This window comes from Penicillium rubens (assembly GCF_028828025.1).
Source record: "Penicillium rubens strain IBT 27055 chromosome Unknown utg000003l_segment0_segment0, whole genome shotgun sequence".
NCBI lineage: Eukaryota > Fungi > Ascomycota > Eurotiomycetes > Eurotiales > Aspergillaceae > Penicillium > Penicillium rubens.
In genome coordinates this window covers 7,535,279-7,551,654 of record NW_026890601.1, presented here as the reverse complement: position 1 = coordinate 7,551,654, position 16,376 = coordinate 7,535,279, and the positions used below count along the sequence as shown (strand labels likewise).

General features: G+C 47.5%; 7 protein-coding genes across 7 annotated transcripts; 3 read left to right on the top strand and 4 right to left on the bottom strand.

Annotated features, from left to right (window-relative positions):
- Positions 1 to 1,386: 1,386 nt before the first annotated feature.
- N7525_009124 (cation-transporting P-type ATPase PCA1) lies at positions 1,387 to 5,057 on the bottom strand (the record flags this gene model as incomplete). Its single annotated transcript, XM_061214603.1, has 2 exons — positions 1,387 to 4,655; positions 4,709 to 5,057. 2 exons carry the CDS (start codon positions 5,055 to 5,057, stop codon positions 1,387 to 1,389), a joined length of 3,618 nt encoding a protein of 1,205 aa, XP_061069034.1.
- A 791-nt stretch (positions 5,058 to 5,848) lies between these two features.
- On the bottom strand, positions 5,849 to 6,239 carry N7525_009123 (uncharacterized protein; the record flags this gene model as incomplete). The annotated part of the gene is made up of 3 exons (XM_061214602.1): positions 5,849 to 5,860; positions 5,909 to 6,050; positions 6,103 to 6,239. The coding sequence occupies 3 exons, from the start codon at positions 6,237 to 6,239 to the stop codon at positions 5,849 to 5,851; spliced, it is 291 nt and encodes a 96-aa protein (XP_061069033.1).
- A 1,239-nt stretch (positions 6,240 to 7,478) lies between these two features.
- N7525_009122 (uncharacterized protein) lies at positions 7,479 to 8,058 on the bottom strand (the record flags this gene model as incomplete). Its single annotated transcript, XM_002560329.1, has 2 exons — positions 7,479 to 7,934; positions 7,984 to 8,058. 2 exons carry the CDS (start codon positions 8,056 to 8,058, stop codon positions 7,479 to 7,481), a joined length of 531 nt encoding a protein of 176 aa, XP_002560375.1.
- A 2,228-nt stretch (positions 8,059 to 10,286) lies between these two features.
- Positions 10,287 to 10,916, top strand: N7525_009121 (uncharacterized protein; the record flags this gene model as incomplete). Its single annotated transcript, XM_061214601.1, has 1 exon — positions 10,287 to 10,916. The coding sequence occupies one exon, from the start codon at positions 10,287 to 10,289 to the stop codon at positions 10,914 to 10,916; it is 630 nt and encodes a 209-aa protein (XP_061069032.1).
- An 883-nt stretch (positions 10,917 to 11,799) lies between these two features.
- On the top strand, positions 11,800 to 12,587 carry N7525_009120 (uncharacterized protein; the record flags this gene model as incomplete). Its single annotated transcript, XM_002560331.2, has 2 exons — positions 11,800 to 11,946; positions 11,994 to 12,587. The coding sequence occupies 2 exons, from the start codon at positions 11,800 to 11,802 to the stop codon at positions 12,585 to 12,587; spliced, it is 741 nt and encodes a 246-aa protein (XP_002560377.2).
- A 60-nt stretch (positions 12,588 to 12,647) lies between these two features.
- N7525_009119 (uncharacterized protein) lies at positions 12,648 to 13,445 on the bottom strand (the record flags this gene model as incomplete). The annotated part of the gene is made up of 1 exon (XM_002560332.1): positions 12,648 to 13,445. The coding sequence occupies one exon, from the start codon at positions 13,443 to 13,445 to the stop codon at positions 12,648 to 12,650; it is 798 nt and encodes a 265-aa protein (XP_002560378.1).
- A 185-nt stretch (positions 13,446 to 13,630) lies between these two features.
- Positions 13,631 to 14,436, top strand: N7525_009118 (uncharacterized protein; the record flags this gene model as incomplete). Its single annotated transcript, XM_002560333.2, has 3 exons — positions 13,631 to 13,870; positions 13,926 to 14,084; positions 14,140 to 14,436. The coding sequence occupies exons 1-3, from the start codon at positions 13,721 to 13,723 to the stop codon at positions 14,434 to 14,436; spliced, it is 606 nt and encodes a 201-aa protein (XP_002560379.1). The 5' UTR covers positions 13,631 to 13,720.
- Positions 14,437 to 16,376: the final 1,940 nt, after the last annotated feature.

The window sequence follows — 16,376 nt, the reverse complement described above, 5'->3', positions numbered from 1 at the left end:
TTTCGGGAGTGAGACTCATGTTCCTGGGATCATATCCGGCCCTAGGATCCATAGCATAGCTTGTCAGAGATCGAGCATATATAGTAGCTTGGGTGTTTGGTCGCTGACCAAACATTGTGCCTTTTTGGCCAGATGGCGTAGTGGTAAAACCCAAGCACCCATGAACCGTCACATAGCTCCTAGGCACGCTCTTGGTCGCTCCTAGGAATCAGACTTATCGTTCCTAGAGGACCTATAGTTCCCGGGATTGGGTAATATAGCTCCGGGGAACGAGGAGGGGGCTTTCCGAGCTTTAGTGCGTTTAGTGAGATCAGCGCTGATGGATCATGAATTCCAGGAGCATGAGGGCTTCGGAATTAACAAATAATTCCTGGAATGTATGAACTCAATTGGACCGCACATCTTGAAGATTAATCTATTAGTGATCATACGGATCAAGCAGGATAGCTTGTGATAATGTCTACAATGTATTTTTCGACTCGTCTTCCAGTACTCCTTCTTCAGTTATATGGTATAAACAATCTATTTTGATATAATATAGGTCAAAGAGCGTCTAAAACCCACCTTCCAATTGAGGAGTTTTCGCTGAGCTAAAAGCTTTCATTAAACGTAACTGGGGCTACTATGAAGCAGATCCTGATCAAGGATTTGATGCCTTCCTCGCATGGTGTATTGATATTGTCGGTGCAAAAGAAGAAAGCGCTAAAGGTCATTTTCGACACGCAGGCTTGAAGATTGAAGAAATATTAGAAAGGTCCTAGATGCAGCCTTGGTTGAAATCGATTTCCCGCGCAGACTCTCCACAGAACAGACCGCTTGTCGTGGGCCATTTACTCATTAAACCAAGGGTCATCTAGAACTTGTCTAGCTGACGCCCTTGCTGACGGTTCAAACTGCAATAACTTTCCGATGATTTGCCCCAGCCTCGTGATATCTTCTCTGGTGAGATCGGGACTCCGTGGGCCATCAAAGTACACTTCTTCTAGCCATTCCTGCAAGTTGGGCCCGTACTTTCTATGATTCTGCCGTCTCCTGCGTTCACACGCATACGCTGTACTGTAAGAAGAGACTAATCAAACCCAACGTGGCCGAAGTAGTGACAGCGTCGTTCCAGCGAGAATACAAAATAGTTATATAATTACTTCTTCAGCGGTGAGAATGAAGCTGAGAATGGAACGGATTGAGTTGAGGCTTCCTTGGAGGAGTCTTCTCTAACATGAGGCAGATTATCGATAACGACAGGATTGCAGCATTCTGCGATTGCGATTCGAAACTGAATATGACAGATGTCGCGTTCCATCTTCAAAGCGACGATTCCAGTTAGGCATAAACGAGAGTTTGTGGGACTTCAGTGGTGGTCACTCGTGCAATAATGGTGCTCTGTGCCTAGAACTTCGACCAGCGCAGAAGCAGCGCAGCAGCAATGACTGGCAACACACTCACCAACTCTCCCAGTCCCGCAAACTCTGGGGGAATTCTGGCATTGACAAAAGCACCCGCAGCGAGAAGGACTGCAAAGGTATTGTATACGAAGCTCCATATAAAGTTGAACTTGATGCGGTTGACAGATTTCCGACTGGCGTCCATCATGGTGGGGATACCAGCCAGAAAAGGCCGCATGAGAACCACGTCCGCGGCGGATTGCGCGACATCTGTGCCTTCGTTCATGTGGACGCCAATCGTAGCCTGTGCGAGAGCAACAGCATCGTTCGTGCCGTCACCGCAGAAAACAACAACCGGTTCCTTACGATCTATGCGAGTACGGAGGAGTGTCTGGATATAGTCCTTCTTGTCGGCGGGCGAGCTTCGAGAACGCACTTGACCGCCAGGAATGCTAAGCTTGGACGCCAAAGACCGAACAGCTCCGTCATCGTCGCCAGAAACGACATGTACCGAGACGCCACGCCTGTGTAAGGTCTCAATCGTTCCCGCAGCGTCAGGTCGAAGCTCATCTTCAAGACCATAGACCGCCTGTAACGCATTGTCGATAGTAAAGCAGAAGACAGTGTACCCTTGAGCAAGCATTGGCTGAACAACTTCATTTTCCGATAAATTCAGCCAGCGAGAATTGCCTGCTCGAAGTTTCCGGCCACCAAAGGTGGTTTCAACACCTTTGCCAGTAAGGCTCTTGGGCTCAGGAACAGTCGAAGCCGTAACTCCGGCATCCTTGAGGTGAGCAGCCACAGAAACTGAGACTGGATGTCGGTTGTTCTCGATGAGGCCTAGAAGAAGCGGGAGCTTGTCCACGTTGGCGCACTCCGTCGTTACGACAGAAAGCTTTCCCCGAGTCAAGGTCCCAGTCTTGTCAAACACGACGTGCGACGTCTTATGAGCCACTTCAATAGCATCTGATGACTTGAAGATGATACCTCTTTCCGCCGCGACTCCGCTGGCAATCACAATGACCATAGGAACAGCCAGTCCAATGGCGCAGGGGCAAGAAACAATGAGGACAGTAATGGCATAGGTGATGGCCTGAATTGTAGCTTCGGATCCATCATATCCACGAACAGTCATGCCTACTGCAACCCAGATGACGAACGTGATGATTGTCAATGCCAGCACAACCGGGACGAAGTAGGACGCTACCCGGTCTGCGAGATCCTGCAGCTTAGGTTTCGACAGTTTGGCCTCATCGACCATCGCAGCAATGGCATTGATAGTGTTATCGCTAGGCAAGCGGTTCAGTCGAACAGTCATAACTCCAGAGCCATTGACAGACCCAGCAACCACCACAGACTTGGGATATTTCTCTACTGGTCTAGATTCACCAGTGAGCATAGACTCGTCAACCTCAGACGACCCATTGATGACAGTGCCGTCTGTCGGGATTCTGGTGTCAGGGAGAACTTTGAAGGTGTCGCCGTATTGAAGAAGTCGGGCGTCAATCTCACGTTCCGTTCCGCTCTTTTGGTCGACAAGGATAGCCGTCGATGCCTGAAGTGACCGGATAGAAATAGATTCAACAGCTCTCTGACGAGCGAGAGCGGCAACCCATCGACCAACCATGATCAAGGTGACTAAGAGAGTGCTCGTTTCAAAGAATTGACCAGTCGAAAGGGGCTGCTCTGCAATGAGGTACCCAAAGGAGACCACCGAGAATATGTAGGCAGCACTGGTGCTCAAGACGATCAAGAGGTCCATCTCGATAACCCTCGAGAAAATGAGAGCCTTCAGGGCCTTAGGATAGAAAGGCCCTGCTATGACAACTTGAACAATCGTGGCCAATGTGAGTGAAGCCGATGAATATGCCACCTCCCCGTCAGGAAGCGAAGCCCATGCCATGACTAGGACCGGAATCGTTAAGACAGCGGAGAGAAGCGTCATGTATCCGACATGACGAACATGCTTGCTGCCAGCCTCCAGCGAAGGGTCGCCACGTGGAGGAGCAAGTTCAATTGGCGGACCCCAAATCTTGGAGAGTTCTCGAGCTCCCACGATATTCGGATCAAACGCAACTCGCACAGTCTGCTTGTCTACAGGTGCCATGTCGAGAACTCCGTCCGGCCACGTCTGACTAATGAAATTCGAGGGCTCATCAGGGACAATAAGATCTAGGCTAGATCCCTGGTTCTGGACTCTTTTGCACTTAAATTCAGTGGTTCGCTCCAGATGTTTCATGACTTCCTCAACTGAGCTAAGGCGCAGATCAATGTTGAACTCGGCTCGTGAGAGAACCAGACTGGTTTTCAGGTCTTTGACGGCGGGGAGAGTATCCAAGGTTCGGCTAAGCTTTGTCTCGCAACCAGTACAAGTCATGCCAGAAATGCTGAGGACAACATGTTCCTTGCCGGTACTCTGATTCTCTATGTCGGTGATAGCCTGAATCGAGGCTTCCTCAATCTCTAAACCAGGGTCGGGCACAGCAGAAGAGCAGCAAGCATCAGTGCAAGAGCCTTGGGGGTTGGCCGGCTGCTTTTCTGTGCAGCGAGAATCTGCGCAACTAACGATATCCTGCTTCGGTGGCTTACAGCAAGAGCCAGAGGAGGCGGCGTTAGGTAGCTGTTTGCTAATCGTGTTCTTAGCTGTTCCACAAAAAGACCCTGCACACCCACTAGTTAGAGGTTCAACAACGGATCCGACCTTCGAACAGCATAGGTCCGCATAAACGCTCTTGGTGTTATTGTCTTTGACACGCTGGTCTCTGGGACAGCAAGATCCGGGGCAGCTGACATCGGGCTTTTCGAGGGAGTAGCAAGACTTGGCACAGTTATCCTTAACTAATGGAGCCGTGGTGGGAGTGTCCTCAGAGCAGCACGGCTCCGGGCACTTGCTTTTGACAGGAGGCTCTTTGGCGGGCTTGTCCTTCGAACACAAAGCGACAACACAGGCATGGGCGGACGCCTTCTCGACAGACCTGGTGCTTTCACGAGAGCCCCTTCGCAGGCGAGAACGGTTCTGCGCGGCCTGGTCCTTGGTGACTGAGCCGTTGCTGCAGGAATTCAGTGAAATGCGAAAGGAGCGAGCAGACGACTTCTTAGAGCACTGCTTCCCGTCCAGTGACTGTCGGTCGCGAATTTCACAGCAGGTTTCCTGGCCAAGAGCAATAAGAGCGCGGCAGATACATCCCAGAGCCTGTAGAGTAGCGCCGTAGCGGTCGAGGGCAGAGAGACTATGTTGGTTGCATGCCTTGTGGTCGGTAGCTCCACCGCAAGCTGAAAGGGAGTTAGCAATCTTTGAATGCCATTCTCAAAGGGCGGACACTCACTGTTTGGCTGACTGTTTGGGCCGGGGGCAGCCATAGCACTCATCTCGCATTCCCGCATAGCCAAGCGGTCAAGGCAAGACGTGTCGCAGCATGGGCTGACTTTGCCACGGCAGCAGTCAGGCGCGTCGGTATGATTCTCGGATTTGTTGTCCGCACATTTTTCAGGAGAGCAGCAATCATCCAGTTTTTCCGGGGCGGGCGTTTTCTGACCCGGGGCCGGGGTGTGCTCAGTGTCGTCGCTATCGCAGCAAGAATCCTGGCAACTGCTCGGCTTCTCACTTGGAGCCGCGAGTGCCGTAACATTGGGCTCAGGGGCCGGAGTCGGTAGGCCGCAATAGTCGCCTTCCATCGTTGAAGTCAGCGTTCGCTTTCAGTCCAATTTGTGTGAATTTGAGGTGTTGGTCAAGTTGAGTTTTCGGAAATCGTATCAGCCTGTCGGTTTCCCCTTGGACATGCCAGCACGTGAATGGTTCGAGTCCCCCTGGCCAATCACATCCACGGCGGCTACCTAGCGTTGGAGATTGACGATACCAGCCTCCTCAACTGTTTGTCTTTGGGCTATGGGCTTAATCGGCCGCCTGTAAACCTTTTCATGCACATTGACAAATCGAGTTTTTCGGATTCTGTTAGAAATGGTATCGATAGTTATGCTGGCGTGCGCTCGATACTTGGACGAGATCGTGGGAGTGGGGTTTATCTTTGAAGAAGCAGTGCATGTGACCACGGCAGTCCAACCACAAATACGCTGACTAATATGGGGTAGTACAACCGGGCCTAGCTGCCATCTGGGAGATCCTATGATCCGAAATACCGTTTAAATCCCGTATTGCGACCGTTGTAATTCGGTATTTCATTATACTACAGATTCCTACAACAATCGAGTAAACACGGTATTATAAGGAATCGGTATTATTTTTCAAAATACGTATTCTAAGTTAAATACCGCATTTAGTAGTATTCTTTTCTAAAGCTAGGTATTTAAACGGTATTTAAACGGTATTTAAAGGTATTTTCTACTAAAAATAATAACGCTGCCTATCTAACCTTAGTTGGAATAGTAGTTAACCTTTTAGCTAAAGGGATCACGTGATATCACGTGGCCGTCTCCACGACCTATTCTAAGGGTAACCTTTAATTTAACTAGGCGGACGTCTATATTACGTATGTATATTTACTATAGAAATCTAGTATTAAAGGTACGACAAGCTTCAGCCCTCCAATGCGCGGATCATTCTGGATATTACGGATAACCAGCCGATTCTGCAATATAGCAGGAATGAAACGACCAAGGGGAGTGAGTGACCCTCCTCGAAATTCCACCCCAGTGGTAGTCTCTTCGTCTCTTGCGCTTTCGTCAGATAAATAAGTTATGGCGCTAGCGGGGTGAGACTCACAGTGGTATGCCTTCGGTAGAGTATTCTTGCCAACAAATGAAGAAAGCACGGCTTAGGTTGGCCATTGGGACGCCAGATGGGTTAAATTCTGGGTTAACATCGATAATTCCAATGTTGAAGAATGAAAGTGAGGGCATTCCGGCAAGCCTGTTTTGTGTTGAGAGATTTTGCTAAATTATAGGGCTCGAGGAAGAGGCCTTATAGAGTAAATGAAAAATAAAGTTGTTTGGGGAACTATAGGTGCAGAGCGAGGAGAACTATATATATTCAAGCTGTCGGTGGACGACAGGTCTAGGCAACGCCGCGAGATTTAGGGTGATTGGAATTAATTCTTTCTTTCCTCAAAACCATTATGTACAATACCCGCTGACAGAATAGGTCGTTGATTATTTTAGTGCCTCACGCGTGATAACCGGCCGTTGGATTACGAACTGGTAGAGAGGCCTTTTGAGGATTTAGTATTTTCCGGCTCATTTACAGCAGGTTTAGTCAGCCTATAGGGGCCGGCAGCAATTAAGGTCGTTTGCTCTAGGTCCTCATTTATTTTCCACTCGATTTTCGGTCCAAACAAAAAAAAAAGCTTGTGTGTGTAGCTTTGTAGAAGCAATCGAAGCGAGATAGATGACAAGCACTTCATGGAACCAATTTGTCAAACAGATTCAAATCATGTAGACGAGTATGTGGTAACATCATCAATGGAGAGGTTTCGAGCTTAAGCTGGTGCTTCTTTATTCAAACCAGGAGGCTATAAAGGGGCATATTTCTACTGTCCCAGGTGGCCATCAACTGCGCCTGGTCATTACCAAAGATTTAGCCATGGTAAGTACCCGCGCCTCTCGCTTGTGACGATGATATGCTCACCTTAGAAGCCTGCCGCGATTCCCGTCCAATTCCTATACGGGCCGGCAGAAATTTCTTTGAAGGCAATGCTCTTGTTGAGAATTGAATCTCCGTATCTCAGGGAATGGACGCCCTCGGAAACTCCCAGCCAAGACGCGAGGATACTGCTAGATGCCTGCAAGACTTTGAGAAGCAGAAGGTCCCAGGAACTATGCCCCGATGGAAACACCTCTCTCGAAAACGATTTATGCGTCTTAGTGGAGAATGTCCTACACGACCTTGGTTATAGTACTATTTTGATGCTAGCGCTGATAACTTGGCATTTTGGTGCTTCATCTTCAGAAGTGGGGCAGGACTTGATTATTTTTTTGAGACAACCTCACGATATTGGAGTGAGGCGAATACTTCAAGATAGATCCCAAAGGTTTATGTGCGAAACGGCCCCTTCAAACTTTGACTTTTTGCTTGTCTGAAATTGAGCCCCATCAAGTGATCAGTGCAGGTGCAAAACATGAATTGAATTATACGTGGGTTGATCAAATGTATCCGAGTTTTTCTAGGCTGTTACCAATGTCTTGGAGAGAGTCATTATACCAGTCGTTCAAACCCTCGTGTATCTCATATCCCAAAATAGCTGCCAAGTCTCGCCTTTTTTCATACTCCTGCAGGTATTTTGAGTGTAGGTGCTGGTAACAAAGAGCTTTCTTCAAGTCAGGGTCCGTTGCCGGTTGTTGCAAGACAATTGGGTCATCGCTGCTTAAGGGAATGAATTTTATAATCCCATATTTCCTCCGAACCCGTAAAATACCAGACTCAAGCACCGCAAGATCCACTAGAAATGCATTCTTTGTACAGCCATGCTCGTCCTGGGCTTGATGCTGAGCACCAAGCTCTTGGAGAGGAACGGCATCAACAACCACATCGTCGAGGCCATTTCTCTTGATGTCTTTCATAAGTTGAGTTATATCGTGAGAAAACAAAATCCGCACAGTCTTGTTGGGTTAGGTCTCGGTGGTCAATGTGGGGGGAAGGGCAGCTTACGTGCAAGCGAATCGGCGCTGAATCTCTGGTAGAAACACCATTATCGGGCTCGGTGCCTTTCGTGGATTCATGCATGTTACTTCGATTGGGATCTGGGCCTCCAAATAAATGCGTTTCGCGCGAGTTGCCCGGGGAAAAGAAAAAAGAAGATATGCAGTTCGAAAAAACCCAACGAACTCTATATAGGCTCAAGCAGACCATGGTCTTGCAATCGTGAAATCCTGGTCAATGATTCGGATAAACCTGAGAAACAGTAGTTTATATCATAATGATCCAGCAGACTTGTCATTTCTTTTGCATATGCCACTGATTACAGGTCTAGGACAGTGAAAGTTAGTTTCAACCAAAATTTCAAAATTAATGAGAAACAGCCTTCTAAAAATTTGAGCGATGCCCGAGATATTGTGCGAAATAATTAGTGGGCTCTCTTTGATCCATTCTTTTGGGCGGTCTCGAAAGTCCGAAGGCGCTAGTATCATACTCCGTCCACGTATTTTAAGTCTATTTTTCGCTTCTCTGACGTTGCTAATGCGCATGTGAGCTCATGCGGTGGGCATATACTGCGCCGCAATTGATTGGGCGCGACAGGGGTATGGGTTAGGAACCCATACCCCTGTCGCGCCCAATCATTCTTGTTAGTAGATTTTGTATTGACTCTCCTTCCCCGCTATCTCCTCAGAGGACTAAATCATCTATTCTACATCGTACTATCATCTTTGAATGGCTTCGTTTGTCCATAAGATAGAATCCAGCAATGCTATCCACTACGTCGCCGGTTTGGAGAGGCACATTTATCACCTTCAGCGGATACTGAGAGAATAGACGCCTTACATCCCACAGCATGTCCTCGTGCGATCTCAAATTCCACTCGAAACCACACCATCCCATCTTCTCCAGCCTCCCAGCTCCCAAACCCTTTCAGTGACTCAGCGTAAAAGGGTTTCGCTATCAGGTTCATCTCGATCGGAAGATACGTGGATGAAGCCATTAGAAAGTTTCATCAACAAGATTCCTTGCGCAGAAAAGTGGTCTAGAGCCGTATCTTCCTCTTTCCCTCGAATTTCCGTTTTGGATTCATTATTCCAAAGCGAAGGTTGCCTACGAGACAGTGATTCCCCAACATCAGCTATCCCTTCTCGGCATTCAGACATCATCCAAACTCTTGGGGCTTTTGCTTCGCTCGCACAAAAATGCGCCAACAATGCGAAGTGGGCGAGATTGATGTCATCCTACCAGAATTTCTTATTAAGTGCGCTTTGCCATGTTGCGTGTTGTCTTGGTGTGGATCCAAATTCGGTGAACAAGATGATGAGATATATTTCAAAAGGCGGAGCCAACCATCTTCAGGAACTTCGGCATAGTGCGGCTTAGGGGGTCGAGGCAATTGACCGCCTTCAAACTGAGAGCGGTTGGGATATCAGAAGTGGTGATATATTGTTTTACTGTCAGGCTTCCTTGCCAATTGGGTTCATACGGAGCTGACAAATGAATATAGTTACCCCGACCTTTACTTCATTGAGGTACTAGGCGAAAGCAACCAAATCGATACCCATATTTACCACCCGTCTGAAAGAAGACCAATATAAGAAAAGCCCAGAGAGTTTGCACTCAAACCATCTCTCTGTTCCGTGCATCATCAAATGCATATTTGGCAAAAGTGTCCAGTACGTCTACGAACCGTTTCGCTTGTCGCTTTTTACTTACAGTTAGCCTAGACTCTCCGACGTGTGTAATGTTCTACACTGCAATTTTGATATTGCTCTAGAATCGTTTGCAAAATGGTACCTAGATCCATTTGGTTCAGATGCCATAGATGAACTGGAAAGACAAAGGCTCTTCTTTCCCGTGCATCAGTTTTCCCTGGACAGGCAAGCTGACTTTGGGGTTGAATCCCAAACGGAAAGGGACTCGCAGCCCGCAAGAGACTTATTGCACGAAGCGCGGAAAAGACGTCGCGTTGGCAGCGGGACCAATTTAAATCTAGACGGCCCGTCTCTCAATCCAATTCTGTCGGCCAATGTACAACTACAGACAACCTCTGAGGAAGATCCCAATCGTTCCATTCCAAATCTATCGGGTGAGCCTTCCGGGCAATGAGATCCATCAACATGATACTGACTCCCACAGACCAGGAGAGAGCTTCCCTGAGCAGGAATCCAAACCCTGAGGGTTTCCCACATCAAGTGACATGTGACCATCGACTGCGGCTTGTTAGTCCAGATCCGCAATATACAGTCCACGGGCGTCAGACAGCATGTTCGCTCCCCCAAATTCACCAAGATGACTCACGTAGGTCATCGACAATGATGAATGATCACTACAGACCAGGAGGTCAAGTGGGCATTGTCAGACAAACAATATCTCCTGCTATCCTCCAATTAGAACCATCACCAAGCTTTACAGACCATCAATCTCCCCTACACTTTCGACGAGCTGCCATAGGATCTCTCGAACGGGATTTGCCCACCTCCAGTGGAATTCGGGGGTCCGCGATCAGCGAAATGCTCAATGTCTCGAATGCAGCAGTCTGTGATGAAGTGATTCTTCCACCGATAGGAAGGACTGGCGTGGCTAACGGATTGCATGGCAATTTGGCAACGAGCGATGGCTCTCAGGAGCTACATTCTCAATTCACTCCATCGAACCAAAGTTTCGTTGGCGGATATCCGTCACAGTATTCTACGGCTGGCCAAGGTGCTCAATATGCAGGGGTCGGTGAGCCGCAAGTCGTTGACACATCACTCTGCTCTCATAATATGTTGTCTTCATTGCTATTTGAGGAACAAGAAGGCCCGCATATCGATGCCGAGCCCCAGAGAGTTGACACATCCCTTCGGTCGCATTACATGCTGCATGATCTTCTAGACCAGTTTGAACAATCACGACAACAGCCTGATTCCGACATAACCTACCAAACGCAATTCACTGTCTAGCAACAACAAATGAAGAGAATCAGTATGTGCAAGATTCGATCACGCAGTCATGCCAAGTGATATAGACTTTCCAACGCTTCCCTAATCGAATCGCCGCATTCACTCCCTAGCCATAGTTGTCATATATTCATTTTTTCTTTGTTGCGCTGGAAACATAAATGCAGTCCATAGGCGGGTGTATGACATCTTCGTTGCATACACGGGTTATTGATCCCAGTGGTAGAGGGCGTCCTTGTCCGACTCGCGGAGTCCCCGAAAGAACGATGAGATCGCCAGAGCCTGCTTTGCTCTTGAATTGAGATGATGCCTCGGTTCTCCATGCAGAATATTCAAATCCCTATAGCTCTAGTGGTCAGCCTGCTGCATAACGTACTGTTTGTTGCAGAAGATACCTCTTCGTAAACCCCACTGTCAACTAAAAGAGTCCAAACCCGCCGTCCCAACTCACGGTCGTTGCATGAGGATACACCTTTCGCAAATGCTTCAAAAGATGCAGTACTGAACCATTGTGAGAATGCTTTTCGTCGACCTTCATCGATGGAAGAGCATGTCGTTTCGTCAGGCGGCATCGCTTATCCGAGGATAAAGGTAAATGCGTCTCAAAGGGGCAAGTTCAGCTGATCGGATCCTGTAGATGCATAGTTACTATAATCAGTTTCTCCCTTGATTTATCGCCTCTTTCCACTTACTGAATGTGGTGGAACCATCGCGGGGAATATTTTATATTATCGTTTCCTGGTCAGCGCCCAACGCATAACCCCTCATCACGTGCCATTTTGTATTATCATGTGATTAATAGCACCATTATTTAAAAGCTCCGTATGATCTCACCTCTGCTAAAGTGAGAAGAATCCAAACTCCTATTCCTCTAGCCTTCACGGTGATGATGGCTGGTTTCCACTTCACTGAACAAAAGTTGGGCAATGATCTTGTCTCGTCTATTTCTAGTCTTCTCGACTCAATAAATGTCCCAAACCTTCTCTGGGGCAACTATCTACTCACTGTTTATGGAGTTCCCACGATTGTGGATGTCAGTATTGTCTCGATTGGCCGGAGCATCCACTAATGTTCTAACAGGAAGCAGCTTTTGTTATTCCGGATGATCTCACCCAGGTCGCATTCTCTTCACTCATGAGTGCTGGGTTTTTACCCTGTAACCAAAGCTCGGGCTGTCCGCATTCAGATACCTTACGAGTCCCACCGGCATTCAAGCACCTGCATATTAATGATGAGCTTGTGGTCTCGCTTTATCGGAAATCTGATGTGCTATGGGAGTTTGAAGATCTAAGGTACTTGCCTGAGAAAAATCCAGATATCATGATTGCGTCGGACGATCGACTCCCGTCGGCATCTCTAGGTCGTGGCCGAGGACGCTTCTCGTCGCATCCTTGTACCGTGAAACTCCCTTGTGCTGTGAGATATTGCGAGGCCCTGATTCTGTTGCTTTGCCGTGACTACGATTCTTCTTACGAGACTTATTGGTTGGCTATTCTGAGCTATATGTTGGAGTATGTCGACGGTACGGACATTTTGGATGAAAACAAGCTGCAAGAAGGTTACAGAAAGTTTTACCATGCCCTCAAACAGGGAGATCCTGAGATGTATTCAATGCTGGATGAGCTCCGACTCAGCTTGATTGAAGAGCGTCGCCTCCCAATGATAAATGATTAACAAGACCGGGCTAATACCTCAATCTCCAATCGAAATAAACATAATTTGGCCACTCAAACTCTAGATTTCAACCGTCTTCTCACAATCAAATCCTTCAGACTGAGTGAAGTAATAACCTCTTTGGTTTGAGGTCACTGTTTTCCCAGTTTTCAAGTCTTGGAAGTCACAATTGAAATGCGTGTGGCCAAAAGCCCAAAGTTTGACAACCCCATTTTCCCAACAAGGCTCGCTTGATAGGTCGGTCATGAAAGCTGAGGAGATTTTGCTGTTCCTATGTCTGGGATCGACAACCATAGCGTGGGTTGATGGGCAGAAATGAGTAAACACGACAACCTTACGATCAGGCTCCGAGCGCGAAATATGTTCAATTTCTTGGTTCAGCCACACTAGATCGGCATGGTGCGCATCTTGATGGGCTTCGATGGTCCAATCATCAATGTAATAGAAGTCATTCAGACCGAAATTAACGCTTTCTTTTTGTGCTTGGGCCACCCGCGAGAACAAAGTACATCCGAGGACGGTGATCCCAGGTGAAATGTCGTAGCGCGTTTGATCGAGAATGACAAGTTTACCGAGCGTCTCGCTGGATCCTCGAGTGTCGTCAATTCTCGTTTTGAACTTGTTGACGGCGGATTTTGTCTCAGACCAGCTGCTGTGATACGCTTCGTGATTACCCATCACCAAAAAAACGATGCGGAACACTTCCAGCTGCCTACGCAGGAAGTGGAACAAGCCTTCGTCTTTGACATAGCCAATGTCGCCGAGTAGGGCTAAATATGGTGCCTTGGGGTTGACTTCGAAGACGTCATATGCAGCAGGAGATTCCAGGTGCAGGTCAGAAATAATCTGGAACATCATATCGTCCTTTGGCGTTCTATTTGTGGCAAAATTTGTTTCATGCTAGAAAGTGGTTGTCGGGGTTACGGGGTGGTCGGCGCTAAATGTCGCTGTTGGTGGTACCGTAGGTCACATGACTGTTTATAACCAAGAACCGATGTGCGGCTGGTCGCCCTGTGAGCGTATATATAAACTAAGTCTTAGGAACCAAAGCTAGCTCGTCAGGATCCTCTGGATAACTTCTAAATATTTGAGTCTCCATCTAGTTGCTTATAAAGCATTCGTTCATCTCTACCATGTCTACGCCGTCCTTTGCTGAACTGGAGGTCGCTGCTGGAGCAGTAATTGATATCCTCAAAACCATGCCTGAATTCTCGAACTCCAGAATAGCTGTCATCGGGGGCTTGGGTCTTTGGAATTATCTCCGACGCTATCGCACTACTGAGGTTCGATTTCATGATTTTATCTGCTTGAATATTCTCTGAATAATGTTTGAAATAGGATGTCGATTTCCTCATCACTGTTCAAGGAGCGCCCAAAGCAGTCAAGGACAGGCTGCTTGCTATGCCATCGAGTCAGTTCCAGCAACAGGCTCAACTCTTTTTTTACAAAGGAGTGGGCGGCAAGTCGATTCAAATTGACATCACTCCTGATTGGCAGGTAAGCTCGGTGACCAGTTTTCATTGCAAACAAAACATATACTTATGGTTTACAGTCTCCCTACGTTCCATCCGCCGCGGTGCCAATATCGGCAGCTCGATCAAACGCCTTGCCTTATATTTCCGAGCTTGATCTTCTCGTCTTCAAGATCAATTGTTGCGGTTTGCGACCCACGCCGGCCAAGAAGCTACGTGATGCAACCGATGCAAGGACATTGGCAGAAGATATGTGTTCCAGAGGATCTATTAATCTCACGCCTGCTCAAAAGAGTGCTGTTCTCCAGGGCTTAGATGATGTAGCCCAGCTCTCCAGAAGAGATAAGTCGTGGTGGATGGCAAAGTTGGCACTGTAATAGTGGTTGTCTGAGTATGGCTCGACGATGGGTCTGAATGGAACAAAGATCAGCAGCAATGATATGTAACGGTTGTAACCTGCGAACGGAGTCTTGCTAGCCCAATAAAGAGCCGATATGCTATGGTAACGACAAAGGTGTTCCTTCGTCCAATCAGCTGGCTGCATATTTCTGAAAGCCCGTTGGGGATACGCACGGACCTAGGACCTAAGTGGAGAAGGATATACGTAAATATTAAAACCACCTGAATTTTCCGCGCTGGCTACACTTCCCCCTCTCATTTCCTCTCCCTGACTTTCGAACTTGGCTAATATTCCTCTCCTCCTGTTAGGCCAGCGGGCTATGTAGGAGCGGTCATATAGATGGATGGGCTACGTAGGTATGGCCATGCTTTTCTAGATCGAAGCCTTCGTGGGTCGTGGGCGAGTGCCAGGTGGGGCCCATGGAGCAACGCCAAGAGGTAAGCACACGCCCTGTAGGGACAGCCATGGAGAAAATCCTTGAGGATCTGCAAGGCTAGAAGCAATGCGCAAAGGCGCAAATCTTCTTCACAGCTAGAGTTTGAGCAAAAGCGCATGTTAACGTTTATGTCTTTGCGCATGTAAGAGATTACTTATAAAATAAAAAGCCACAGGTGCACATCAGATCCATGTAATTTGGGTCTTTCTTGGAATCTGGCACGAAAATGATTGGGAGTTCCGAAACTTTCTGGGGAGTAGAAAAGGGGGTTCTTGCTTGGCGGAAGGTGCTCACCGGGTAATAATTCGGCCGGTCCGAAACTGAGTAATTGTACTCCATACTTGCAGGAGTTGCGCCTACAGACTTGCAAACTTAGTGCAGCTTCGCTTCAACACCACACCCCAATTGTTTGTGAGGGCCGAGGTAGTTGAGGGACTGCTGTCACGGCCTACCGTTGATTCTCAATTAATTGATGACAGTCCCTTGGTCAGATTAAATGAACTAGTCTAGGAGACATAAAGGCCTACCTAATTCTAAGTTCAACAAAGGTTAGTGGAGAAACGGAGGTGGTGATACTGTAGCAATTAAAATTCAAGTATTTAGATGTTTTAATATGAGGCCGTTGAAAGTGGTGATAAAAGTGGTGAGAAGGTCGTTTAGACGTTGTCCTCTCTATAGAAAAGTCGAGTTGATTGAATGATTGGTTAAACGTGAGGAAAAGCAATGGCGGGCGGTGAAATTGTGACCGAACTACCCGCCCAAGATTGGTCAGGTATTATAGCATAATTGGCTTAGGAAGCCTACAACTTGCAAATTGAGAGAAGTTCAAGTCGCAAGGTATATTGCATAATCTGATAAATATCATGCCAGAAATTGCTTCCCTCCTGTTTCCCTAAATCCCCAAGGGTGTCTGGGCATTAAACGCTGCACGTGATGAATCAATTATTGCTATTTCAGATAGACTGCATAATAGCAAACCTAATCAAGCCTAGCGGCACTCTGAACGACATTGAGAGAGACACTAACATCGTGGTATCTCTTATCTCCATCGCAAACCCTCGCAACAACAATCCTATTGTGGGTGGCTAGTTTCCTCCAAGAATATATACGGAGGAAACAAATAGAGCCAAAACACAGTTGTCGTTCCCCGAACGACACAGTCTGCTTATTGGTGCTCCTAGGGTATTACCTATCATTCCCGGAGCTATACAGTCCACTCCCGCGAGCTGGAGATCCTCTGGGAACTATGACTTGACTCCTAGAAACGACTAAGAGAGTGCCTAGGAGTTATGTTATGGATTCTGGGATTGTATTCGATCCCAGAAAAGTGAGGGTCCCACTCGCGAGATAAAAAGTGGGCTCTGGTATAGGTAATCAATAATTAGAATGCAAATTAAAATGCGGGCTAAGTGCAAAGACACCGGTTGAAGAGACATGATGTTGATGAACAATAAATAACCTGCAACCAACGGTTATTTGGG